This window comes from Eleginops maclovinus, chromosome 22 (genome assembly GCF_036324505.1).
Source record: "Eleginops maclovinus isolate JMC-PN-2008 ecotype Puerto Natales chromosome 22, JC_Emac_rtc_rv5, whole genome shotgun sequence".
NCBI lineage: Eukaryota > Metazoa > Chordata > Actinopteri > Perciformes > Eleginopidae > Eleginops > Eleginops maclovinus.
The window spans coordinates 19875205-19902557 of NC_086370.1; the positions used below are offsets into that span (position 1 = coordinate 19875205).

The 27353-nt window shown below is 42.3% G+C and overlaps 1 protein-coding gene across 1 annotated transcript; it reads left to right on the forward strand.

Moving 5' to 3' along the window:
* Nucleotides 1-807: 807 nt before the first annotated feature.
* On the forward strand, nt 808-23463 carry LOC134858954 (sprouty-related, EVH1 domain-containing protein 2-like). The gene is made up of 6 exons (XM_063875198.1): nt 808-1347; nt 13119-13311; nt 13579-13747; nt 13903-13967; nt 19400-19558; nt 19637-23463. Exons 1-6 carry the CDS (start codon nt 1322-1324, stop codon nt 20423-20425), a joined length of 1401 nt encoding a protein of 466 aa, XP_063731268.1. The 5' UTR covers nt 808-1321; the 3' UTR covers nt 20426-23463.
* Nucleotides 23464-27353: the final 3890 nt, after the last annotated feature.

The following is a 27353-nucleotide window of genomic DNA, read 5'->3' on the forward strand; positions in this document are numbered from 1 at the left end:
ACGACCACACTCTTAAACAAGAAATGTTTTCCCTACCAGGCAATGAACTTTACAACAATGCTGGCAACTGTTCAGGGCAGGAACACAAATCTGGCAGCGATCAGCCGAAAACAAAAGTGGCTAATCATCTAACTTCCCCACTCCGGAGATCAATAGGTGTTTAAAATCTCAATCCGCATACTAGTTCCCTCAGAAAAGGCAGGAGATTACACACAGCTGCTATGGATTACCTGAGAGCCTCTCAGAGATATGGTGGTAAAAAAAAAGTTAACAAGATTAACCAGAAAATCCCTTTAATCTTTTCTGTTTCATCCGACATGCATTTGGAGTTTATAGCGGATCAGCGTAGTTCTTGTTTAGGCTTGACAATCAAATTAGTGTTCTTTCTCTTCTACAAAAGGGTTACAATAACCACCTCCAAACATTATATTACTTGTTGGTATTTGATGTGATGTATACCTATAATACCCTAAATTATCATCTGTTTTACGCGCATAATAGCGAGTGTACAGTGTCTCCTCACTGTTTAAAGCAACTTTTTATTTATTCATTATGCAATTTATATAATCCCAATAGGCATTTATACGATTTCCATTTGAGAACAAAAGGTGACATGTCCGGATTTGAAATCAAGGATCCGGAGAAAGGAAAGGGGGGGAGAGGTGGTGGGGGTAATTTATCAGGGGCCCCTACGGTTTGCAGCCACCATAGGCCCTCCACCAAAATGTAGACCGACGTCACCGCTTCCGCCCTGCACCCCCCTCCCCCTCCTCCTCCTCCCTCCCTCCCTCCCTCCCCCGGCGTCGTTGGAGCTGATCTGCTGCCTGCAATCCAACATGGAGTAGAGAGAGATGGGGCTCTAGCGGGGCCACCCCTCGGTAACAACAGCGACGACGCGCTTTTTACGCACAACTGGAACCGGAGTCGTCGGTGAAAAACATGCGCCTTAGGACTTAAAAACCGGAGTGTGTGCCTTGTGTGTCCGTGTGTGTGCGTGTGTTTGGGGAAGGGGGGGGGGGTGCGAAGAGAAGAGCTGGATTCGGCTACTAAACTGTCTCTATAGGCTACGGTTCCTATACTGAAGGCGATGGGGGGGTTAAAGTTATAGCAAAAGGGGCATTTGCGATCCCGGAGAAAGTGAGTGTCTTCGGGGAGAAAAGTGAGAAAAAAGGAGACGGAGGATCAGCGGGTTGAAGAGCCGACACTCGCACAAAGGCGCAGGGGGGATTTATGCGGAATTGGAGACAGAATCGGAGGTGAAATAATGACGAGCGAAAAGTATGCAATCGCCTTGGTACATTACCTGAGGTGAAACGAGAAAATGATAGAAGAAACACACCCAAACGAGTAAGTACTGTGCTTCAAAGATTTCTCTCTATCCGTATTTCGCTTCTCCCAGTGCCTACAAGTTGTGGATGATAAGAGCAACTCTGTGGAATGTGCAGCCTGAAACCAAAATCTGCTTTTGATGTTATGATTTGCATTAATTTTATTGGCTCGGTGTGATTTGGTGCTGCTGTGTAAAGTAATGCATTGACAAGAGGGTTTAAGGGCCCCCACCTTGGTGTAGACTAGTCTCGAGAAGAGAGAGAAAGGAAAGGAGTAGGAGGAGGAGGGGAATACGCGTGGGTGGATCGGAAACATTTTCTGAAAGGATCTGAAGCGAGAGAGCAGGCCCTGTTGCAGCGTAACTTAGAAACTCAAACACGCCCCGAAGTTACACCTTTTATAAATACACAAAACAGCGGCCAGCTGCACGCACCTCTTGTTTGTGCGTTGTTCAGTAAAAAAAAGGAAAAGCCCCACGGCGTTTTACAGAGGCAATTTCGCCTCGTTCTATGGCCACATCTGTGTGTTTGCTTCCAACCGAAGGGGGAAGTCTCACAGGATATGAGATATCCGATATGCCTCATCCGCCATCTCTTTCTCAATCGCCCTCATTTGCATAGCCTACTGCGCTCCATTCATAAAAACAAATACCCAAATGTAAACCACGACTGGCCTCGAACAAAAATACGCGTCTTTTTTTGTAAGATCATGTATCGTGCTGGTGCGTTTTGAGAAAGTAAGCTAATATAGATCCGTGCAAAGTGTAGGCCTGTTTAAACGGCACCCATAGGCCTATATGGAAGCGCTTGAAGCTTAAAATTAGCTTCACCAGAAGGAACTGTAGCTTAGTCTGACTTACATTCAACACTGGCGGTGCGCTTATAGCTGCACTTAAGGGAAAACAACCACAATTAAGACATGTAAATGTAGCAGAAGAGCCAAAAGCAATCTCTTGTGCAGACATTAGAGCAGGCGAGCCAGCACCATTTACATTATTGGCTCCCAGTGTTTGTTTTTTTTACAACTCCATTAGCCTATATCGACAGGACTGCCTCTGTCAGACTACACGGGGCTGTGCTCAGTAGGAATGCCTGCCTTGCAGATCTCTGGCGGCGGGGGTGGAAGGGCGAAGGGCACCGGAGGGGATGTTTGCGCTGCTGTGGCGTGACGCCGACTCATTCATAAAAGCCAGGCTGTAACCTTCAGCGCGTCCCCATTCATGCCTGATGGCCGCAGTGTGCAGCCGGCACACAGGCAGTGTGTCCCCGGTCACAGGGACAGCAGCCACCGCTTGTGGTGTGAGGCTTTTCTCGTTGCGTGGTGTGCAAATTGGACCACGCCCACGACGTTGTGTGACTTCCGTTTACAAAACAAACGCTTTTGGTCCTCCTTTATAGCTAATGTATTTAAATAATTTGGTTTAGAAAAATGTCTTCTTAAGGATATGATATCAATACCATGACATGACACTATTATCGCAATAGATTTTTGATATCGCGATATCACGACTCTGGCTGCGTTTCAGTAGTGTAGGCCTAATGATTTTTGAATCAACCAAACCTTTTAGTTTCTCATTTGCCTGGTATTTGACTTCCATTTATAGCTGATATGTATTTAAATAATTCTGTTAATAAAGAGAAAAAACATCTCCCTATCGCGGGGCAATTTAGCGATATGATATCAATACCATGACATGGCACTATTATGGCAATAGATTTTTGGTATCGTAATATCGTGACCCTTTGGCTGTTTCTAAATTCTGCATTTCAGGAATGTGAAAAAGTGGTCATCATGGGCCTATATACAGTATCTTGATTCTTATTTGCTGAATTATATCCAGACTCTTTGGCCACATCCAGTGCACTCATATCTGACTTTGAATGTGTTTTACATGAGCACCTATCGTTGGCCTTTAACCTGCTGTCTCGTGCCACAGTTACAATGCAGTTCTTAGCAGAAACGTTTTTTAAAGCTAAGTGAACGGGGGTTTTCAACACATTAACTGTCCCTTCACAACAGTAAAGAACGTTAGGCAAATATTTGTACATGTATTAAAAGTGCAGTAGAACAAAATGGTCAGTTTAGGTCAGTGTGTTGTTATTCATTAAGCTATCCTCTCTACATGTATGATAGTAACCTTTTGTTAGTTAATGTGCTGTGTCATACAAACGCGTTTATTGTCCAACCAGAAGACATTTAATCACTGTGCGTTAATCTGCTAGGATGTGTGTTGTGGTTTTCTTATCAGAATTAAACACCGGTTATGAGATTAAGGCCAGGTCAAGGAATAAAAGACACACCTTAATAGCCTTTGTGTCATGTTAAAAGGTGCAGCAGTGTAGCTTTTCTTCTGATTATGTACTCTGTCATACTGTGTCATTCACAGCCTTTCTTGTCTAAAATTGGCCTTTTTCTATTATGGATATAGACATATTCAAAGGCCTTACCTTCTCCATAGACCACTCACATTTGAGGCATCAGGTATGGCTGTAAATGGCAAATTAAATACTTTTTTGTCGACCTATTGATCAATAAAAGTGAGTTTCTAGATGAAGATTCACACAATAGTATCACTTACCTGACCGAGTGTAACACCCATATTAAATGTACTGTCATGGTCCCTTTAATGTCCTACACAAAACTAAGTCTTTATTTGGAGGATGTGTCTCTTTGCCATGTTCTTCTGAGGACATTTATTACCTTTTTTATAAAATTTCAACATCTCTCTTGCCACACACACACCCTTTAGAGGCTCGACACAGGCAGAGAATGTATTGATCCGGTGCGTGCTGCTGCAGGGTCAGCATGTGCACAGTCAGTATTGGACAGGAGATGCCCGGTGACATTCAGCTAAGGTCAACGTAGCAACGAAATATAATCCATCCCCGAACAAAAAGCACTCTTCAACGGGCAAACACAGCAGAGAGGAGTTAGCAGGTCTGCATGTTCCCTTTAGCAGGACTGTTCTGTTCCCCACGCACCTATTTTTCTACGTTAGCAGAATTTGATATTGATGATGTGGAGTTTTGGACATCAAAACGAACATTACTAGCAGGATAATTTGTAATAAATAATAGTATAGAAGAGGTTTCTTTGCCAGCAACGCCTTCTGGTTGCTACATTGGAGCATTATGTAACTATTGCACATTTTGTTGAGGGAAAAGTTTAGCTACATCTGACAGTGTTGTAAAACCTGGTGTGTCGAAAGTACATTTATTTTTCCTGTTGTACCCACTTCCCCTCTGCTTGTGTCTTGTTCTGCTAAAGTGATTTCCTAGTACATATATCAAATAGCAAACCAGAGGATGTGTTGCATTTATATTTTAGATGTACAAATAAAGATCCAAATACAGGATTTGTACTCAAAAAGTGAGACATGTGTTGCAGCTGCAGTGCATTCTGGTATATTGAGGCTGCAGGTAGTGTAGACTATGGTCTTGTCTATTACTGTCTCTTGACTGATGCAACCTTTCATTTCAAGTTGGTGTTTTAGACTGCTGAAATGTTTTCTGTGCACAAACTCTGTGGCTAGGTTTTATGGAAACAATATTTGCATGTACTTTAAAAAAAAGGTACATGTGAACTGTTTTAGGTGTAACTATAGAGAGATAGTCTTTAGAAAGTTTGGTAATGGCTATTTTTAGAAGGTTACACTTTGTGTGATACTATATATTTGGCCATGTGTTCAAAAACTAAAGAAAATGAAGAAAGAAACCTGGAGAAAGAACAAAAACAAACATCTGAAAAAGCAAGCTGCAAAATGTGCCTGTTTTATCTCAGTAACGGAGAAAATTTATTAGAGAGGATACATCTGGAGAAATATAAAAGTACATGTGATGATATCCTCTATATGGATCGCCACATAATTAGCATTACATAATGTAAGACACACACACACACACACACACACACACACACACACACACACACACACACACACACACACACAAAGATACATAGGCCATTTTCACAAATTAACTCCCATTTAATTTTTCTTTCCCTCTGTACTCTCCCTCCACACACACACACACACACACACACACACACACACATCATGTGGAACAGATCCTTGTTCACAGTGTTTCCTGTGTTGTAGAGCAGCTCATCACTGCTTGCTATCCGGAGCCTTTATATAATGGCTGGAGCTGTTTATATCTGGAGAAACAAACAATGGACCCGGATTGTTGGCCTGTGTTTTTTTTTATTAATCTTTGCTCATCAGCTGACTGGATGACCAAGATTGTAATAGCTTGAGTTTTCATTCACTTCACTCAGTGTGGTTCCCCTCGTCACACCAGTATACAACAATCCACTGTGCTAGTTACTGAAGACCCAATTTCTTCTCAGCTCTTCAGTGAATGAACTCTGAACTCGTAACACATTTCTAAGTTCAGGTTAATTTATTTACTTTAGTTTTTACATCTCTGAACCTGGAGGATTGTCTTAAATCAACACTTACAGTACAGTGTGCTCTTTGTAGACAAATACTGCTTTACTGTTCTTGACATGATCCGCTTTTGTGGCATATTTTGACATTTGAAGAGAGGAGGACATAGTTCCCAGTTGGTTTTGTGTCTGATGACTCTGCTGACCACATGAAATTATCTTGCTGTGCAGACTAAAGCGTTTATCTCACCTTTCATAGAAGTCGTTCACCTGCCTTGTCCTTCGTAAATGGGTTCGGATATTCAACGTTAAAAGTTACCCGTCTCTGAAACGGTACTCATTTTAGTTTAATCGCAGGGATGCATTAAAAAGTTATGTCAGACGCTTCTTGGAAACTGGATGTTTTTTAGTGTTGGCACTAAACAAATTCTGCAACACATCATAGAGGGACTAGAGGCTATTTAAAACTAATCACAAATAGCATCAGGAATCATTGCAGCCAATCATGTGTAGTGGGAAATATACCAGCATATTTAGACTAGGGAAGCCCTAAGAGAACAGTCTTCCTTCTGTTCATTATGCAAATAATTTTCAGTTGGTTTGGCGCCCTGGAGCTGGCCGGTCCCATTACTAGATAAACCATTCACTTCTGACTGTTTATGTAAACTACCTGATCAAACACAGAGGTTGACATTTTGACGGATGTCAATCAGGCAGCTCCAGCTCACTTACATTTGATCCAAATCCTAACCCAGTATAAGAGGATATGAGGCATTATAGAAGGTGTTGTTTAGCTTCTCAGTCACTTGTAAGAGGGTTAGGGCCAATTAGGGCCAGTTAGAGCTTATTTTAAAGTTTGTTTTCCACACTAGTAGAGATGGAGGGGAGCATAGAGGCAGTGACTTGGATCATGAAGCTGCAACACAATTTTCACTTTACATTGTTTTTGCACCAAACATCTTGCAGTATGTGTAGGTCAATGTAATATAGAAAGATGCTTTGGAGTTCCACGCTTTATATAGTGTTCACGGTTTTGCTAAGTGTTAGATGCATGAATCGTGTTGTTTTGTTCTTTAAAATAATCTTACTCTCAGCTTTTGTTTTTACCTAATTTGACATTATCTTTCTGGCAGAGAGGTTAATAACCAGCTTTGTGATTTGGTGATGTGAGGTTATATTCATCCCGTGTTGCCTAGACCGACATGGGAGCGCTCCATATAACTGCGGCTGATTGACAGAAAGTCGATCAAACGTCCCCTCAGGAGCCTGCAGGGTCAATGGTTGTGAATGAACTCACTCCCCCCCCCCCACCACCACCACGCTCTCGCTCTCTGTTTCTGTCTTTCACATCCTCACAGTGAAAAGAAAACATGAATGAAAGTCCAAATGAACTGGAGAAGCTACATTTGCTAATTCCTTCTTAAAACCAATGTTTTTTTGTTGTTGTTGTAGATGATTGAATATTAAATTAACTTTTTAGTCACAAAAAGGTCAAATAGATCAAGTTAGGCGTTACACATGCTTATAGAGTGAAAACCCAGTGTATTAGTAGTAGCTTTGGGTAACTAGCAGATGGTTGGTATTTTAACTTGATATACAATATTGAATTACCTGTATGTCTCTGCACTATTCAGGCCATAAATGTCCCTGTACTGGGAGTTTCAGCACATGTGGTAAAATACTGCTCAGAGCACCAAAAGTAAAAAACCAATAATGTAAAAATGCAGATTGTGAAGCCACTTCCTGATCGCTTGTGTGTGTGTGTGTGTGTGTGTGTGTGTGTGTGTGTGTGTGTGTGTGTGTGTGTGTGTGTGTGTGTGTGTGTGTGTGTGTGTGTGTGTGTGTGTGTGTGTGTGTGTGTGTGTGTGTGTGTGTGTGTGTGTGTGTGTGTGTGTGTGTGTGTGTGTGTGTGTGTGTGTGTGTGTGTGTGTGTGTGTGTGTGTGTGTGTGTGTGTGTGTGTGTGTGTGTGTGTGTGTGGTGGGGGGGGTTCTGTTGATCCAGCAGAGGTGCGGCCAGTCATTCCTTATCAGAGGAAGTATAGCCGCCCTTATCACACATGGCTGGGCTGCCCTCACTGGCCCTTTTATCTGTCACACATGAGCTGGATTCCAGGCCTGATAACCAGCCCTCTTTACTGCTTTACTGCAATATTGTTACTCACAGACCACGTCAGGTATTTATTTGCTTCCCACCAACTAGTTTATGCTCCAAAAAAGGAATTCAAAAGAAGTGTTTCAGCTCTATTTTGTGGTGTTTTGAAGGTACAGAATGCTTACAGACAAACTCTAAATGGATCTTAAGAGTTCATAGAATGTGCTCTAATGTGGCTTGGCAGGGAGTCTACAGGTGTTTGTACTCCACCCATAGCTTACTTCCTCCAATATCATACAGACTTGTTTGCAAGGTGTGGACCTGTCATACAAATAGAAAGTATAAAACAAATGCTTAAAACACAGCAATGGTGCAATGACTCGTAACCTTTCTAAATAATAGAATTGTTTGCAACTCCATAGAAAAACAAACAATTGGAACTTTGAGATAATGGGGCATGTGTAATCACACTGTAGAGAAGCTGTTTGCTAATATTGTTTTCATACTACAGCCAAGACATGAAAACCATGAATGAATAACAAACTACTCTACACTAGCTTGTGTAAAAGCAGCTTTAATTTAAGATGTTAGATATGAACCAGAGTGAATTATCACATATTTTTGTTGTTGGAAAACCTGTAAAACTCACTTTATGCTACGATTAGCTCAGTCAGTAAGTAGCTGGTAATTGTAGTAGTGAGATATTTTCCTCAGGCTTTAGTTGAGACCAAAAAAAGGCAAAAAGGAGAGCGCAAAGTGGAATTTTGGTCGCCATGTTTTCTTAAATATGACTCTAAATGAATGCTAATGTTGCTCTGTGTCTGCTGGAAGTGTAAATAGGCCATTTCAACCTTAGAGGAACTACCTCTTAATGCACACTGAATTGATTCATGATGCATTCAAGGGTCAGTGCTAAATTATACCAATAGTAAAAAGCATTATTTGTTCCTCAAAATAAAGGTTGAACTAATGTCTGTGAACATGGAGGCGTGGCACCTAAACCTCCACTATCTTCAGCTTCGTTCTGCTCAGTGATGGTAGTTTGTGTGCCAGGTTGTTTAACTCGGTGTTGTTAGTGATAGTCACCATGCTCTCTCACCTAACTTTATATTATTATATTGAACAGCTGGCGCCTACACGAGCAGAGGGAGCTTGTGAGTCATGGTGGGAGGAAGTGAGCCTGCAGTAAATTACTAATGTGGCCTAAAGACATGAAAAACAACGCATTGGCCACCAACAGGCAACAGTACATTGTGGTACAGTAAAAGACGTTGAGCGGCTATAAAGTAATACCTATCTTTGAGAAGTAACAGCCAGGCACACCTTGCACCGACCTTTGACCCGCACAGCTCATATTCAATTGAACCAGGATGTGATGCATGAATTGCTTTCCTTATCAGTGAGCTGTTGAGTTCCCCCTCTTTCTTCCTCCAAAACTGAGTCATCACCACACTGTAGATGCACCGTTTCACCATAAAGACACTTCTGGTCTGAGCATGTGATGATTGCAAATCACCTCAAGGGGTCCATTTTTTGTTTCAAACATTTGGTTGGAAATAGAGTTTTGTGTGCTGCACAAATACGGGATTATAAATACGACCGTCTTTTCTTAAGGTGGACGTCACCATCCTTTTTCCAGCATGTGTACCTCGTGCCACATTCGTGCAGACTGAATTAGATTCACAGTTCCCAAATGTACGAGTGTGTATTTGTGCATGAATGTGTGGTCACTCCCAAGTGTATTAAAGAAGCGCGTTGCTGCTGGTTGTGGCTGTCTGTGTGTTCCAACCACAGATTACAGGGTATGTCTGCAGACAGGGCTCTAAACATGGGTCACAAGACGAAACCAAAATGTGACAAGTTCATCTCAGAGAGCCGGTGTCATGTATCTTAACGCACATGTGCTTATATAGCGCAGAATTTGCTGTTATTTCTGTATGCGGGTGCACTGGATGTGAGGTTCTGTATGTGCCTGGTGTCGGACATGTGTTTGAGTCATGCTAAACCGCGGTGGTGCTTCAGCCGTGTGGATTTTCACTGTAAACATGTTCAGTGTCAGAGGCAGATAAGACTTCCTAGTAGAATCAAAGTCTGTGTCGTGGTTTCTCGATACAACTCACCACAGATTTCTATCATCAGGCAGTTTTTTTAAACCTACTCTTCAAAAGAAAAGTTAATTTCTTTAGTCGCTCGAGCCACGCGAAGACTTTCCACCGTATGAAAAAAGCTGCAAAAGGAAATAATTATCCACAAAGCGGTGGCGTAAAGTACATTTACTTCTCTTCTTCGGTACATTTAAGTAACTTGTTTAGTATGTTAATTTTACGCTACTTCCAATACAATTTGGAAGAAAATATTGTACTTTATACACCACATCTAAAAGATAAGTTACTTTAAAAGGTTGTATTAAATAAAATGAATTTAGGGAGATTTTTGAGATTAGCATTATAAAAAAGTCTTGCATTTATCTCAATAAAACTATTGTGTTCACATCAATGTAATACTTATCATCCAGCAATACAATCAATAGTAATTCTGCACAATGATTACTTTTAGTTTTTTACTTTATGTCAATATATGTTGCAGCACAGGCAGTATGAGAACAATAAAGACCTTTAAGTAACATTTCGAATACCCAACTTTTACTTGTATCAGAGTACTTGTACACTGTGGTATAATTACTTTTACTCTATGATCTGTACTTCTCAGCCAGAAAGTTAGTGCTCTATGAAAGATCTTGAACCATAAAGACATAAAATAATCCAGTTGTTAAAGGCTTAGCCGGCTGTCAGATTCAATAAGGCCGCCGGTAAACTAGATTCCTTCCTCTCAAATCAGGAAATAATGTGATCATAAATAGATCATTGACGTTTCTGTTTTCAATTTCCTTTGTTATTATTGTTGCCATTCAAGTTTCCCACGTGGCTAAATATTTTCCTCCGCCCATTGTGGTTTGATGAATGAAATGACGCCTTCCTACAAACTGTACCACAAACAGTTGCAGCCTGCCAATAACAACTCTACTTTTCCAGTGTTTTTATTTTGAATCTCCACCGTCTCCACCGTCTTAACTTAATGCTATTTGTCTAAAAATACTTTGATTCGCTTACACAATGAACTTTAAATATCTGAAAGGAAAAGTCTGATTTGAAGACAGGGATTCTGTGTGTGTGTGTGTGTGTGTGTGTGTGTGTGTGTGTGTGTGTGTGTGTGTGTGTGTGTGTGTGTGTGTGTGTGTGTGTGTGTGTGTGTGTGTGTGTGTGTGTGTGTGTGTGTGTGTGTGTGTGTGTGTGTGTGTGTGTGTGTGTGTGTGTGTGTGTGTGTGTGTGTGTGTGTGTGTGTGTGTGTGTGTGTGTGTGTGTGTGTGTGTGTGTGTGTGTGTGTGTGTATAAGTGCATGAAAAGTGCAAACCTTGTGGGATAATCTGTGGTTGCTTTTCTGTAGGAGTTGTTTGTGCTCTGTCACCCAGTCAGTCTGTCCGTCATTCAGTCGGTTTTATGAATGTGTGTGGGCGGGACTCGGTGAACCAGTTTTGCCGCCTGTGTGTGTTTTCATGTGTTTGTGTATGTGTGTGTACATCAAGTCCCTGGGACTGTCTGTAAGCTAATTATATAACAACACCTCTCTCATTCACTCCTACTTGTCCTCTCTTTCTCTCTCTATCCTTCTGCCACCCACACACACACACACACACACACACACACACACACACACACACACACACACACACGCACACACCGTGCAGCGTGGATGGAATACACAGAGGTACATCCTGTTATTGTCAGATCATTCATGTGGATTTAGGCTGTGCTCGCTGTGTCCCTGTGAGGGAGGTGGCTGTCATGCTCACGCTTGAGAATGTTTTGTATTTTAAAATTCACTCTCCATTGTATCGTCTCGTGTTCAACTCTCTGACGACTCTATCCACTGCAGAGGGAGTTTTTGTCATGAATTGTTGTGCGCAGACTAAACTGTAGCTGTTGTTGTATGGAGGCTTCACAAACTGAACAGAACAGAAGCTGGAAGAAAAATTACTCTGGTTGAATCTGTGAACGATAAGTCTCCTAATCACTGCATCTGGTGATGAGAATTATTAGTTTTAAATGAAATCGCCCCGCTGAGCCAAAGGAGATGACTTCAAGTTGCGTGTTTTGCCTGAACAGTCCAAAAATATGGACGAACGTATTAAAAAGGAAGAAAAATAGAATACTCTCCTCACGTTTTCCATGTCTGTGATAACCCTAAGTGTTTATTTAGATAATCCTTTTTAATGGATGACACATTGTGACTTCATTAGCTTCTTTCTGCTATTTATTTAGCATTGATTGGAGGATTTTGAAGTCACATACGGTCACAATTTTGTCGTTTTTTCTTTATCAGACATAGATTAAAGGTATTATTAACAGGACTTTTTGAATGACTTTAATAGTGACAGTTGAAATACAGACAGGAAATGCATTATTGAGAGCGTGGAGTATTATATATAACCACTAAGACACTGGACCCTGGTCCTTTTTTCCACAAATGATCACAGAATTACCTCAGGAAAAAGTTGAATCGAGGTGTTAAGCCATGCAAACAGCCATATTTATTCAATGTTGAAAAGCCAGTTGGCTCATCTCTGATCATTGCCGATTCTCGATTGATTCTTTGGGTGGCCAGTTATTTGATTGAATAATCATCCCATGTTGAAATGAACTTCTAGCTGAACTACCTCAAAAGTAAATGCAACACCGAGCTGCATTACATTCAAGTGTGAGAGTGTGTGAGTGTGTGTTTGTGCAGACTTTTCCCGGTGCGACACCTCCCACCTCACACAGCGAGGACGAGGCAAAGTCGTGACTTGAGAGACGCCCTCAAACAATCTGCTCTGTGTGAAGGCAGGTCTATAATTGCCGGCTGTGGCATTAACCCCCCCTAAGAATTAAAACTTAAGTTTGAGTTAACAGAATAGATCGGTCTCACAGCTTGGGGCCGGGATTAAATGGTTTGTTGCTTCCTGAGGAATCATTTCTGTCAGCTGAAGAGCTTTTGTGTTGCGTCGAAAATATATTTGGTGCATTTAATGCTCACCTGGTTTCTCACAGTGAGGTTTCTGATTATTCTTTTTGTTATTTGTAGATCTTAAATAGCTAATAGTTGTAGTTGCAATGTGTTTGATATTAGTATACGGGCATAGTTGAGGTCTATATGAGCATCAAGATGTGTAAATAAAAGTGTTTTGAGACTTTTTTATTATAACCCCACCCTACTTTATATATAAAACTAAGACATCATGCTAATAGTTCTTCCTTTCTCTTTGTCTCTGCAGTGACAGCTACATCGTGCGTGTGAAAGCGGTGGTGATGACGCGGGACGACTCGAGCGGAGGCTGGCTGGCCGAGGGCCCCGACGCTCTGAGCAGGGTGGGGGTGTGCCGCCTCTTGCCGCCTGAGCTGGGGCTGCTGCCGACCTCCAGCAGCTCCCAGTTCCTCATCCGGGGGGAGCGGCTGCGGGACAAACAGGTAAAAAGAACACACTCCCAGACAAAATAAAAAGCATGTCAAAGTTTATTGGGAGGATGCCTGTACCTATAAGCTTGTGTCTGTACTTATGGATGTGCTTGGGTCTGTTGTGTGTTTATGGTTTTGTATTAATGTGCTTTTTAACTGAACATCTGTGGTTCAATTGCTTATGGTAGTGTGTCGTTCTATGATTATAATCAGCCTCTATTGCTAAATCAGATAATATTTTGTGGTTAAAGGAAATTAATACGGATTTTCTTCCAACAGGTGATCCTGGACTGCCCTCTGAGGAAGGACCTTGTGTACACCATAGCTACGCCCACGTTCCACCATTGGAAGGTGGAGGACATGAAGTGTGGGCTCTCCTTTCAGAGTCCAGCTGAGGCCAGAGCGTTCGACAGAGGCGTACGGAAAGCCATCGAGGACCTGGCTGAAGGTACGGGGGAACGACTCATAGATGCACACAGCTTTTTTTCCACACAGTCCATCTGCTGCTCACTATCAGAGGACGAGCTGCCGGGTTAGCCATGTGAAAAAACATCATCCTTGAGTGTTAGATGGGTGAATTAAAGGGTGTTTTCTTCTCTGTAGGCTCCACCACCTCCTCTACAGCACTCCAGAACGAGGGCGAGCTGGGTGACGACGACGTATTCACCGTAAGCATGTTTCCTACTTTCATGTGCTGAGGAGAGATTAAGTGCTATCATGTTACCAAGTAAGGCGTCATGGTGCAATAAATAGCATGTTTCAAGGCTATAGAAAATTCCCTTGCTAATCAAACAGGACATAAACTGTGAAAGATATTGGTTAGTTTTCATAGTGATGTATTTCCACACATGTGTTGGTAAGAATTAAATGAAGGGAATAGCCTACATCCCAACTTATACATCTTTTTACAACACATAACTTTTGCTTTGTGAATTTTCTCCCCTTAAACTGAGACTTATAAACACGCTGGTGACGCGCTTTTGCTTAGAAACTCAGGTATTGTGTTTGAGACTGGACAGATACCTCAAAATCAATGACCGTGACCATGTTTGCTTCTTTTTTGGAGTCCATCCCTTATTTGTTTAGCCCCATTTAATAAATTAAAATATCCCAGGCGTTGCTGACCTTGTTGCCGAAGCTATGTGCATATAACTCCAGCATTTAGTAAAGATGCTGCTGCCTACATGTGCAGAAGGCAAGCTATTGTACAAGCCATTCGCGGGAATTCTCACATCCAGAGGGTTATCCTGTTTCCTGTTTTGACCAACACATGCCTGCAAGGTGAACGTGAACGGTCATGTGATGTGGGTCTTAAGGTTGGAATAAAGGATGGTTATTCCTGAAAGCCATGAGTGTGGATGTAGCCTAAGAGTACTGGGAAGCTGCTGCTGGTGACCTTATTTTTATCAATGAAACGGAAGTAGTGCCAAACACTGATCATTTATTCAACTAAAACCAAGAGGAGCCTTTCATGGTTTGATCCATGAAGCAGAAAGTATTTAACTTCACTGTGTGTGTGTGTGTGTGTGTCTGTGTGTTTGTGTGTTTGTGTGTGTGTGTGTGTGTTGTTTATGTGTCAGGGCCTCTCTACCTTAAGTTAGCATGAAGGTCCCCCTCCCCCTGGTCCGTAACCTGACACCAGGAGCAGCAGGCAGGGTCACAAGGTCACTTCCTGTATCCCACAACCTCTCCTGACGACCCCCCCCCCCCCCCCTCCCTCTCTCACCCACCCTCCCGGTTGAAAAAGAGAGCGGCCACCAAACTAGCAGCTAGCAGCTGTTTCCCAGCTTAGTGCGGGCCGGTGATTTACGAGAGGAAGTGCCTCGTGGTTCATCTTTGACTCGAGCTGTCTGTAAGGGCCAAGACTAATAGGTGCTCTGCTGGGAGTGTACAGCCACCACAGAGACGCATACAAACACATGGGGGGGGGGGGGGGGGGAGGCTACAGTGATGTCAGAGGGTGGAGCAATTCCTCAAATGGAGCATCAGGTTTTCAGGAAAGTAGGAGCTTTTAGTGCAATTCATTTTGCTTTAAAAGCTGCCATATTTACCCCAAATGACTCAGCTGCTCACTTGTATAGCCATGTGGAGGCTCATGGTAAAACAAATACTGAGATCTCCTCCATTTTTATATGCAAGAATACTTTCAAACTACTGGCATCATTGCAAAGTTTTTGACGGCTTCATTTCTTAAGCAAAGTGAGGGCTCGCCACAAGCTCAAATAGCCCCCTAAACTGGGGATGTATTTTGCATCTATACTTATATAATTGTACTTCCACACATCACCAACATTACACCTAGTAGCCAGCAGACCTGCACACACACCTTTTTATATATACAGTCTATCACACACACACTCTTGGCCAGCATTGGAGAAATTGCCAGCCTGTGGTCTGTATTTGAAATCCAAAAAAACTAACAGTGTTTAGGGATGATAAAAATCCAGCCTGCCACTTAACAGTCTATCTTTAAACTGTCTCGTTATGTGTCTGATGGCTGGCGCTTTTAATTTAAGCTTTGCACGGGTGTAGTCATCAGAAGTGGAACAAGACAAATAGGATGATTGAGAGCACGGAGCATTGAATATGCAACCACTACAAATTGTGCAGGGCATATGAGGTGTTGCAGAGGAAATGCTTTCACCGTTTCCTTTTTCCTATCTTGTTAACAATCATCTTACTGTCAAGTGTAGCATCAACTTCAATTGTCATCCATGGGTTATGGGTTCAATTCTGCTTGTGCTCCTCTCCGCCCATGCTAATGTCCTTTCCTAAAGTTAGCGGTGGCGGCAGGGTTTGCGAGGCAGGCAGTCGTGGACAGGGGGAAATGCAGCAGCAGATTTATAGCCTTTAGGGGGGGACGGGGGAGGATGGTGCGGAGGAGGGGGAGCTAGGATGGACATACTTCCCTAAATTATTCCTCGTTCGCCAAACCTAAACTTAACCCAACCCTTCCTCTGTCCCTCCCTTCAGCACGTCTCCCCTCTCTCTCTCACTCTGTCTCTATTTTGGCTCATTCACAACAGGGGGAGTGAGAGTCATTGAAGCAATTCTGGGCTCATCCCAGGAGAGCGAGACGGGCCTGATGAAGGATGAATCCTCCCGAGCTTTTGAGTCGGGACATGTTTTGTGTCAGAAAATAACTTGAAATGCCCTCTGTCCAGCCTTGGGCCTGAATATATAGAGGAGAGGATGTCCAGAAATACAAAGTCTCCCCCTCAACTCCTCTCTGTCCGTCCTCTTGTGCAGCGTGCAGAAAGCCTGGTCTGTGTTTTGAATTAGTTGCCGCCGTGGAGGCCAGAGTCGGACTGGTTTTAAACCATATCCCCCCCGGTAATGTCTTCTGCAGGGGGGCGGGGCCTGGAGCGGAGGCAGCATGTTATGTTATTTTTGGCCGGCTGCTCTGAGGGCTTTGTAAGAAAGCTGGGGGAAATTCTCAGCATGGCGGTATCCATGTGGGGAGCAGGATATAATAGGGGATAGCTTCGGCAGACAGACGGACAGACACACACCAGATCGTGGTCGTATAACTCTGGCAAATAATATTTTGCATCGGTTAAAGGGCCAGGTTCTGACGCACGGGACAACGATTTTCACAATTTGATAACGTTTGAGAATGATTGTTGTGAGGGGGATATGTTACCTGAAAAGAAACCATGTTAAAACTGCAAATAATATAGTTGACAACCCTAGAATAACACTGCTTCATCAACAATCGAGTGCTAAAAAAATCTAAAATGAGTCCACATTTCAATTCAAAGCTTTTTCATTGACCCAAACAATGGATGAAATCAATCAGGGAATAGTTTTGTTAGGTTACATTAATTTTGAAAGCTTTTTGTCTAAAGTAAATTCCAATGAATCCCAATGACAACCATCCCCTGATTTCTGACATACAGCCATCATTATTTGACATGTGTGGTTCGATTGAATTATTTTAAAAACTGTTAGATGGATTGCACTAAAATTGTGTGCACACTTTCATGTCCCTCCCTGGATGAATTAAAATCACTTATCTTATCACCCTCATCTAGAACCAACACCTGGTTAAAATTGAAGTCCAATAATTGGGTTAATTGAAATCCCCATTAGCTGTGGTGCTAACAACAGAAGCTTCTCTTCCTGGTCTTCAAAATGTATTAACAAAACGAAATCACAATTACTGACATCTATATGAGGCTCAAGTATACGCACACACGATAATGCAAATCCCGTCTAGCATGCTACAACAGATGGCTCGAGACAACGTATTTTTATTCAAAAGGCCACGCGCCTCCTCTAATTACAAATAAATAATGATAAATAGCTGTGTACATGGATATCACACCATTAGGCAAATGTTAGCATGCTAACGGGCTCAACTGAGATGATGAATATGTTAAACACGCTCGCAATGCCATTGTGATCGTATGGCCATGCTAGTGTTAGCATTTAGCTTAAAGGGCTGCGCCTAAGTACAGCCTTCACAGAGCCATTAGCATTGCTGTGGACTCTAGTTTCATCATACTGTACATTGCGAGCAATCTGGGGTTCAGTTTCTTGCTCAAGGACACTTCAACATGTGTTCAGGAACCATGGGTTTGAAACACCAACCTACTTTGCTAACTGAGATACAGCCAACATCTATTTCTTTTAGTATTTCCAGTAAAAGTTGAATAAAACCGGGAACCTTTGAGTAAAATGAGGATCACATTTCTCTCAGGTTGGTTTTTTCTTTGCTTTTTATGGGGTGAAATCAAATCAGTTCAGAGGAAAAAAAGAAAGCATATAAATCTTATTGCTGCTGGCAGAAGCAGACGATGTAAATTTCAGCCAAACTTTTTATCGTGGACAAGCTAGTCAACCCTTGATACAAGTTCATATGGCGTATTGACCGCTGGTGATTAGCCATCGAAGCATGGTTAAACAATTGCAGACAGAAACAGACCTTCTTCTTTTCAACAAGAAAGGTGTTGTGAGGACAGCAAATTGTCTTGACACACTAAATGATGAGCAGCTCAGCTCCAGAAGATAAAACCAGTTCTTCTTCTCACACACAAACACTAGCATCCTTTTTGATTGGGTCCAACACATCTTGAATATCTCACCCGTAGGCCAACACATAACCAGGATGACATGATGAGACAGGAGTCCTATCAGCTGGTACACCCCCGACCCTCCACATTGGCTGACCCCCAGTGTGCCGGTCTGAATTCTGTCTGTCTGAGCGCTACACTGCAGCGAACCGACTGTCTAGTGTCTGGCCAAGGTTTGAGTTGGAGCGGAGCCCTGACAGGCTTTAGCGGAAAGGGGACAGGATACTGTTCACACAAACACACACCCCACCAGGCAGGAGAGGTGGAAAAGAGAGAAGGGAAGGAGGAATGTGAACAGAGTGAATTTGAGGGAAGGAGGACAGGTTGTTGGGGGTGAGGAGGAGGACGAGGAGAGGCCAAGAAAAGGCAAACCTGCAAAAACTGTGTGTGCAGATTACTGGCTCTCTATGATCGGGTCGCACCACCAGCTTTATCTCAAGCATGATGAATCATTATCAAACAATGTTTGTATTGAAGTGGATTCAACCGTTCATTTATCTTTAGAGTGTGGAAGCTGAACAGAGTCAAATCACTTTTATTTCTTATCAGTACTAAGGGTGTTAGAAAATAAGGATGTTTTGCATTTACTTAATTAAGTGTCGATCCACTGCAAAAAAAGTTAACCTCCTTTCTCAGATTGTATGCATAGTGGGGGTGTGTTTCTCTAGAATGTAATTTAACCCCTGCTAACAGGCTGAAGTTTGTGCTGCCGTTGACTTCTATTGGGATATACGAAGGTGTTTCATACAAGGGTTGCCCTATCTACCTACAGTACAGTGTTTTCTTCTTGCCTGTTGCAGATGTTTTACGGCAGATGTTGTTTAACTCGACACAGTGATCCAACTGTGGATCAAGTGGCTTGAAAATGGGGCTCATGCTTCCTGTTTTTCCCAATCAGAGTTTTCCCGAGGCTTCCTGTTTTTGTTTGTCCAATCGTGGCGTCCTTTTCGCAAAAACTATTTGTTTGGCATATCCAATCAAAGAGCAGCTTTTGACCGGCATCCTGTGTTTGTTTGTGTCCTCAGAACACCACAGACAGCTCATCCAACTCCTCCCAGAAACTAGAGAGCTCTCTGCCGCCGCTCGAGTCCTCGCCCCTTCCGCAGAGACACAAGGGTATGCTGGGACATCGCCACGACCTCCATGACCCCTACCGGCTCACAGACCACTACTTCATGGACCAGGTGAGACAAAGAACGACCAGTTATATCACACAAAAAAACAGCCAGCAGTGTTTAAGTTTCATTCTGTCTTCTTTTCAGCCGCTGTCTCGGATTCCCCGTCATGTCACCTTCCAGGAAGATGAGGAAATTGTCCGCATCAACCCACGGGAGCGCAGCTGGGAGCGAACCACCGAGCGCCACTATGGACGCCCGTCGGACCGCCCCTCTTTCACGGGCTACGAGGACTACCGCCACGCCACCGTGCGTGACAAGTTCATCCAAATGGAAGACTCTGAGTCGTACGTCCACTTTGCAAAGACTGAGTCGCAGAAGCACGACTATACCTATCCCCTGGCCCCAGCCCTGTCGCCCTCAGACTCTGACCCCGCTCTCGGACCCTTGGTTAGTAAGGGCCAGGGCGGCTCGTACCGCCAGGGCTTCTCCTCGGTGGTCTCCGTCCAGCCCCGATCCTTCCTTCCGAGCTCCTCGCCGTCCACCAATGGCGGGAAGGGGCGGAAAGAGGACGGGTTGGAGCGTGCTCAGTGTGAGCATTGCGGTGAGGCCTTTTACATCTCCGACAATCGGAGAGGCCGGTGCCATGATGCGCCGGACCCTGTGCAGGGGTGCATCCGGAGGGTCAGCTGCATGTGGCTGGCAGACACCATGCTCTACCACTGCATGTCCGACCCAGAAGGGGACTACTCGGACCCCTGCTCCTGTGACGGAGGCGAGGGCGTCAGTGGAGGCCGATTTGGCTCTCGCTGGTTAGCTCTTCTCGGTTTATCTCTTGTGGCGCCCTGCCTTTGTCTCTACCCGCCGCTCCACACGTGTCACCGGGCGGGGCTCAGGTGCGGCTGCTGCGGAGGCCGACACAAACCCCTGAGCTGAGGAGAAGAGAAGCGACAAGAACCTAAAACCCAACGCAAGCACAGGGAAAGGGAAGGACGGGGATGGACACAGAGGGGACTAAGTGGCTGCTCACTCTCTTGCCTTGGTTTCTCTGGGATTCTCTACAAATTCCAGACACTGAAATAAGCCAAATACAAAAACAGTTGGTGCATTTTCTGAACGGCCTGGGAAGATAAGCTCCCCCTTACGGCAGACAGTTCTCTCAGCTCTCCACGTGGCCATTTCATGCTCTGTTTCTAGTGAGAGAGCACTCTTTTTCAGGGGGCCTTTTTTTTTTATAGCTGACCTATATGTCATGTATCACATATGCAGGTACTTTATACTTTGTACACTGACTCGGCGTCAAAGAACTTGAATTGTTTCTTTGTTCTTTTTTTCTTTCTCCATTGATGTACGCGTGGCCATTTTGTTTATATTCTATTCCAATATCAGGCCCGCTCAACTCCAGCTACAAGAGAATCAGACACTACACCTCTTTGCGTGTGTGTGAGAGTGTGTGTATGTGTGTGTATGTGTGTCTGTGTGTGTGGTTTATGTGCGTGCTAACAATGCGCACCGAGGCCTTTTGTTGTCTATACTGCAGCTTATAGTAAAGCTCATGTATATAGTCTACATAGCTCTCCACCATCAACATCTTCTTTGTTCGCTGAAACAAACGTGGTACTCATCTTAATCTTATAATATCCCAAAGATTCTTGTTTTAACCTATTTATTTCTCACTGAATTGATCTACCAGCAAAAAAGGGTGCTGGATTGTGATTCACTCAACTAATGAGACGGTGCTTTAAATCATGCTACAATACGCTAGCATTCGTCTCCCTGCTCCTTATTTCAAACAGTGCCTAAACTTTCACCTACACCAGTCTTATAATTCCAGTCAGTTTCTTGACACTTACACACAAAGCGGTGTCAGACTATAAGGCTCTGATTTCCTCATCCTCCGCAGAAGTCAGCATTCAAGGATTAAAAATAACAATCAGACATACCATTAAACTTGGCGCCCTTTATGCCTTAAAATGTGGAGTCATGCTCCAAATTTCTCCCCCGTCCCCTGAAGATGTGTGCTTTAATGAAAAGCGTGAGCATGGTTACGGCTCAAAGCAATCAGCCTCAACACTTACTCTTTTTAAATTGGTTTAAACTATTTTTATACTGAAAAGGAACTTTTTAAGAAGGTTCTGATCAAGTGTGTAAACTAAGGACTCCAGTTTGCTTGCGGTGTACAATCAACTCCCATCTTTTAGCCTCGTCCTCCAATGAAGCCCACCAGTCACATCCTGTATGAGTCACAGCAAAGTCCTATCATATATGATGGTTGATAAGAGACTAAAAACGGTCATTAAATGATAAATGTAAATACAGTTCTCAAAACTCATTACTAGTGAAAATTAGTATAAAACATTTTTTCATTGTTGCCTAAAACCAAATTATGAATGACTTTAGGCCTCTAAAATGTCACTACAGCAGTGTAGTGAGTTTTTATTTTACACGGATATATAAAGAGTCTCATTGTTGAGTTGTATGAAGAATAATTTATAATTTTAAGAAACACAACTCCTCACTTTCTTGCCAACAGTTTGATGGATACACTGTCTTGTCTCTGAGGCAGAAGGTGGTTAGCTTAGCTTAGCATTAACATTGAAACAGGTGTAAACGGCTAATTTTGCTCTGTCCAAAGGTAATAAAATCCATCTATGGGTACATATACAGCTCACTATTTAATAAATATATAATATACAATATAACTTGTTTGTTTTGGACGGACAAAAAAAGCTTTGCTAGCTGTTTCCCAGTATTTATGCTAAGCTAAGCTAATCGGCTGCTCTTATCCTACACTCAGTAAAAGAGCAAATAAGAATATTTCCAAAAAATGTTAAACTATTCCACTTAGGTCAAAACATGTTTTACTAAATGTTTCATTAATATAAGTGACCGCTTGCAGAGACCACCATAATATGTAACTGGTGGGCTTAAAACTGACCCTCATTTGGGCACTTTTGATCCTCTTTTAAGAATGACAAAGAAAGGATTAGCAGGACATCAGTAGGGTCCAAAAAACGGGAGTCCAAAAAACCAGCTGAAATGCTGGAAACAAACATCCACCCCTGATTGTTTTGCCAAGGAAATGTCACTTACTGTAGTTGAAATACAGAATGCCTGAGGATGTCCTTTTTCCTTCCGTGGTTGTGTCTGTTTCATACGTCCTGTCCTGTGTACCAGTATGTACGTCCTTGGTGTGTGTGTGTGTGTGTGTGTGTGTGTGTTTCCCACATCCCTTTCCCTTCTCCTGCTCCTTGATCCAAAGCTACTGGGATCAGCTGAAAATGCCATCACATGCTAAGTTAACATCTATCCAGTACAATCAGATCCTAAGATGATGTGATGTTTCAGGGACAGGACCAATCAGATTGGAAAGTGTGTGTGTGTGTGTGTGTGTGTGTGTGTGTGTGTGTGTGTGTGTGTGTGTGTGTGTGTGTGTGTGTGTGTGTGTGTGTGTGTGTGTGTGTGTGTGTGTGTGTGTGTGTGTGTGTGTGTGTGTGTGTGTGTGTGTGTGTGTGTGTGTGTGTGTGTGTGTGTGTGTGTGTGTGTGTGTGTGTGTGTGTTAATCTTTTCTCTCTGTCTCGTCCGGTGTTTAAGTGTGTTCTCACATGTCAGAGCCATTTACAAGTGCCTGAACGCATCCTCTTTATGTCCTTGTATTTAAATTGAAAAATTAAAGAAACAAACTCCCTGTTTTGAATTTGACCCATTTTTTACGCTTACTATTTTTACCTCTGTAAAAAAAAAGAGCAAAAATTATATTATATATATCAAGTGTATGTTGTACATTTTTATTTCTATTTGTTTTTTTTAAATAACTGTTTCTAACATGTACGATGGATGTAGCTCTTGCTTTGAGAAGGAACAGGAAGTACTTTGTAGATACTGAAGGGTGGCCAGGTCTGTGAGAAAACTAAAGTGAAATGTGTGTCCTACCTTCCGCCTCCAATAAAATCAGAGAAAACAGTGAAACCACACGCCTGTCTGCTGCTTCATTTTACTCTCTAAATGAAGGTACTTCCCCATAAATGTCTACTGTTACTAACCAAAGCTTTTCTGCTGCACGTATTATCAATTTCTTCAATGAAACTTCTGTTTTATTCTGCATGAAATCAGCTCAATTAAGGAACAACACGGGTTAACGGATTTATGCATGAAATGAAAGTGTAAAAGTAAAACTGTAAGGAATCATAAAAGAGAAATGTACAAGAAAAGAAATGCTAGCCCATCTGTGGTTCTGTAGTTGGAAACAGCTGTGCTTGAGCTAAATGCTAACTTAACAAAACTAACAATGCTGATATGCTGATATTTAACTTGATTTCTTTAGCGTTAGCATGCAAAAAATTGCCAATTAGTGCCAAACACAAGTACAGGCTAACATGAATGTCTTCATTAGGAAGATATTTGGTCTCTAACCAAAGTATTGAAACAAGTCATGTGGTGATGCTTGAGCTACATGCTAACTTAAGCACCCTAATAATGCTAATATGCAAATATGTTTCATAGTGTTAGCATGATGAAATTAGCATACTAGTGCCAAACACAGCTACAGGCTCACATGAATGTCTTAAGTTCTGAAGATATGTGGTCATTAACCAAAGTATTGAAACAACAGGTCATGAGGTGATGAAGACAAGTCAGAAAAGTGTTTCCAAAGTTTCTTCATCACTATCTGTGGTAAAGCAAAATAGGGGCTTATTTGAATTAAGTAGTTAATCACATTTGTTGGAGGACTTCAGGTCATAAGGACTGACTCATCAAGTTTTAACTATAGCTTGAAGCCATGCAAAAAGTCCCTACAACAAATCCATAATCTTTATACAGATTCTAATCTTTATCACCTCATGAAGGAGAAAGGATGTCCTCCTTCATGAGGTGAACAAGTTCAGTCAAGGTTAAGGTTTCTTGTGTTTGAAGTGATACTCCCATAGTCTAATGCCCCAAAACTCCTTAAGTATATAAAAGAAAGCACAAAGAAAATATCCTCAGTAGAGTACATTCTCTTCAAGATGTCTCTCCCCGGCTGCCTCCCTCCTCAGCAGGAACATGTGATAGCCATCGAGGACGTCGAGCTGTTTCACTCAGGATGTCTCTGGAAAAGCATGTGGGCGATAATGATGGAGCGCGAGAGAGGGGAGGGGGAGGGAGAGGGAGAAAAAAGAAGAAAAAGACGGTCCCTCAGGGCTTTTGGGGGCCTGCTAAGCAGCTCAACGGCTGCAAACAGCATCACAATCCACATGTGCAAACATTTAAGATATCTGCTCGTGTAATGGGGTCAGCGTGGCCCCTCTCTGGTGCACGGAGCACCGGAGCTCACTTCCCACTGAAGTTTTCAGGAATGGGTGGCTCGTCCCGCACCAGTGCTGTGGTCTCATGTCCAAAGATAGGCAGAGTTTTGATGATTTCCTGCACTTCGTTTTACATTTGCACCATGTGAGCATTACTTATGCAACAGTTGAGCCTGTTGAGTTTCTCCGTCAGGTCTGCATTACCTGATAAACTCACAGAGCAGAAATGTTGCAGTGGAGCTAGCAAAGCTTACAAGCAGCTGGATAATTGTTTCAGCATTCCCTGACTGAGTTCAAACCCTGCACCTGAGATAAACTGTGTTAGACTGCAGAGGAAAACATCTCTCTACTCCCACCCTGTGGAAAATGGAAAGGGATTGTTCAAAACAACTTACAGAGACAGAGAAATAAAACAAATACTTTTAACAAAGTCTGTTTGAAGTTAATTATAAGTAATGTTTTAGCACTGAAATGTATAAGCACACACAGTTAGAGTATTGTTAGGGAGGAATGGTTCCTGTGTTAAAATAGTGACGCAATGCCGAGTGAAAGGTTAAAATATCAGCTTCAGAAGGACCCAACATTTTACATGAAACAAAGGGAGAATATATTTAATCTGAAAAGAGACTTTAACTCTAATACATTCATAGATTTGACTTTAAAGTGTTGGTCATTTGTTATAGACACAAAGATGAGCACTGCAAATATTGATTTTGAATATTTAAGGGTGAAAAGTTTAGATTTTCACCTGAAAAGTGTTATTGTATCTCATTTATCTGACAAAGAATGTACACCTTGAATTTGTGGAGGTAAAAAACTATAACAGCTATCAGATAAGATACATCAATTGGAGTGAAACAAAGAATATTTTCCTTCTGAGAGAGTACCACAGTACTTTGTCCTCTGCTGTTTGTGCTCTGATGGGGAGGAAACTTCAAACGGGGCTTCAGAGGTAAGAGTTCAGGGTTAAGAGGGAAGTGGCAAGAGTCGAGGGATTAAAATGGAACAAGGCCGGAAGAGTCTGGGTGAGATCTTTATTTCAGGCACGGAAAGAGAGCCTCTTCCTCTGGTGGCGCCAGTCCTCTGCCACTGTTCCATTTCCTCTTCCTCCTTCTGCTCTGTGGCCGAGCCTCTGTCACCTCCGTACCTCCATCCTCTGGTGGTTTAGTTATCTATCAACTCCTTTTATCTCACCTCCAGCTCTCTGCAAAACACTGGGGTTGCAATCATGAAACTGAAATGAAAAGCTGTAGTGAGGCGATGGTTGCATGCTATCTTTCTCTCCAGTTTGATATTAAAATGTCCAGTTAAAACCTGTATCACTAGCAAACCTCGGCTTCATTAAATGATGATGTAAACAGGAACATTTGGCTCTCTGCTGAGGACAGTGACAGAGTACTTTCCATGTAGCTGCACATGCATTGAAATATATACAGTGGTATATTACCAGCCACTAATGCAACTAATGAAAGGTAAATTAAGTAACTTTCTTACGCAACGTTTGCTGAATAACAGCCAGTGAAATAGCGAGGTCTATCTTGAGTTTGCTAACATTAGCTAGCATTAGTCAATATAAACTACATACCAGACCAAGTAAGGCTGCAAAACAGATGACGTGTTAAATGGAGCGAGGGTTCGAGCTTTGTTATTGTTTATGAATGCTATGTTTTGTTTGTGACATAAGGAATGTGTTTATTTCTTTAAGAAGACACAAATTCTAGCTTTAACACTTAATGAGCCGGTAATGTATTTGATTTGCTCCAACACTAAACAGAAGAAGAAGTGGTTGATCTGAGAAATGGTCTGTTATTTCTCTCTCTCATTCTGTGATTTTTAACCACTGATCTTTTCCTCTCCCTTTTTTTCCAAATCGATGTGTTTCTCTCAGCCCAAAAGATGACTCACAACTCGACTGGCTGCATGTCAGAGAGTGGAGCGTGTCATTACAGCTTTGTGTTGCATAACAATATTTGACATATTATGAAACTTTTACTCATTAGGCTTTCCACTGCAACACATGGTGTTCAGATGCAGAGCGGCTCTGTTGACAAAGAACCTCAGAAGATATCTCACTTGGGATTGTTAAGTAAAAACTATTTCCAGATGTACAGTAATAAACTTCCTTGATTAATTTCTGGTTGTTTTATTTGTGTCTGATAGATTGCTGATGGTGTCTGGACAACAAGACGCCTCTGTGGACACTACATGTAAAGGAAAATAAAGGTAAGGACTAAATAAAACCAAATCTAGTCAAACTAGTTTTCTAGTAATCTATTTTTTTCTTGTTATGTTCTCCAGGTGTGTATCAAATGAATGTCTGGATAAAATACTGAAATATTTGAATAAATTAGGGTTTAAAATCATAAGTTTGCCAACAAATTCAATATTTTAAACGTTTTTTTCAAGCAACACTTGTCAGTTACTTTGTTAACTTAGGGGTTTCGACTTCTGTTATACTTTTAAAAAATGAATCTTGGGTCCTAAATATTTTTGTAGACTAAACAATAAATACTTATTCAAACAACCCAGAAGACCTGCTTCTTAGAGAGTCTGAAAATGAAGAACCTGCCACAGAAACG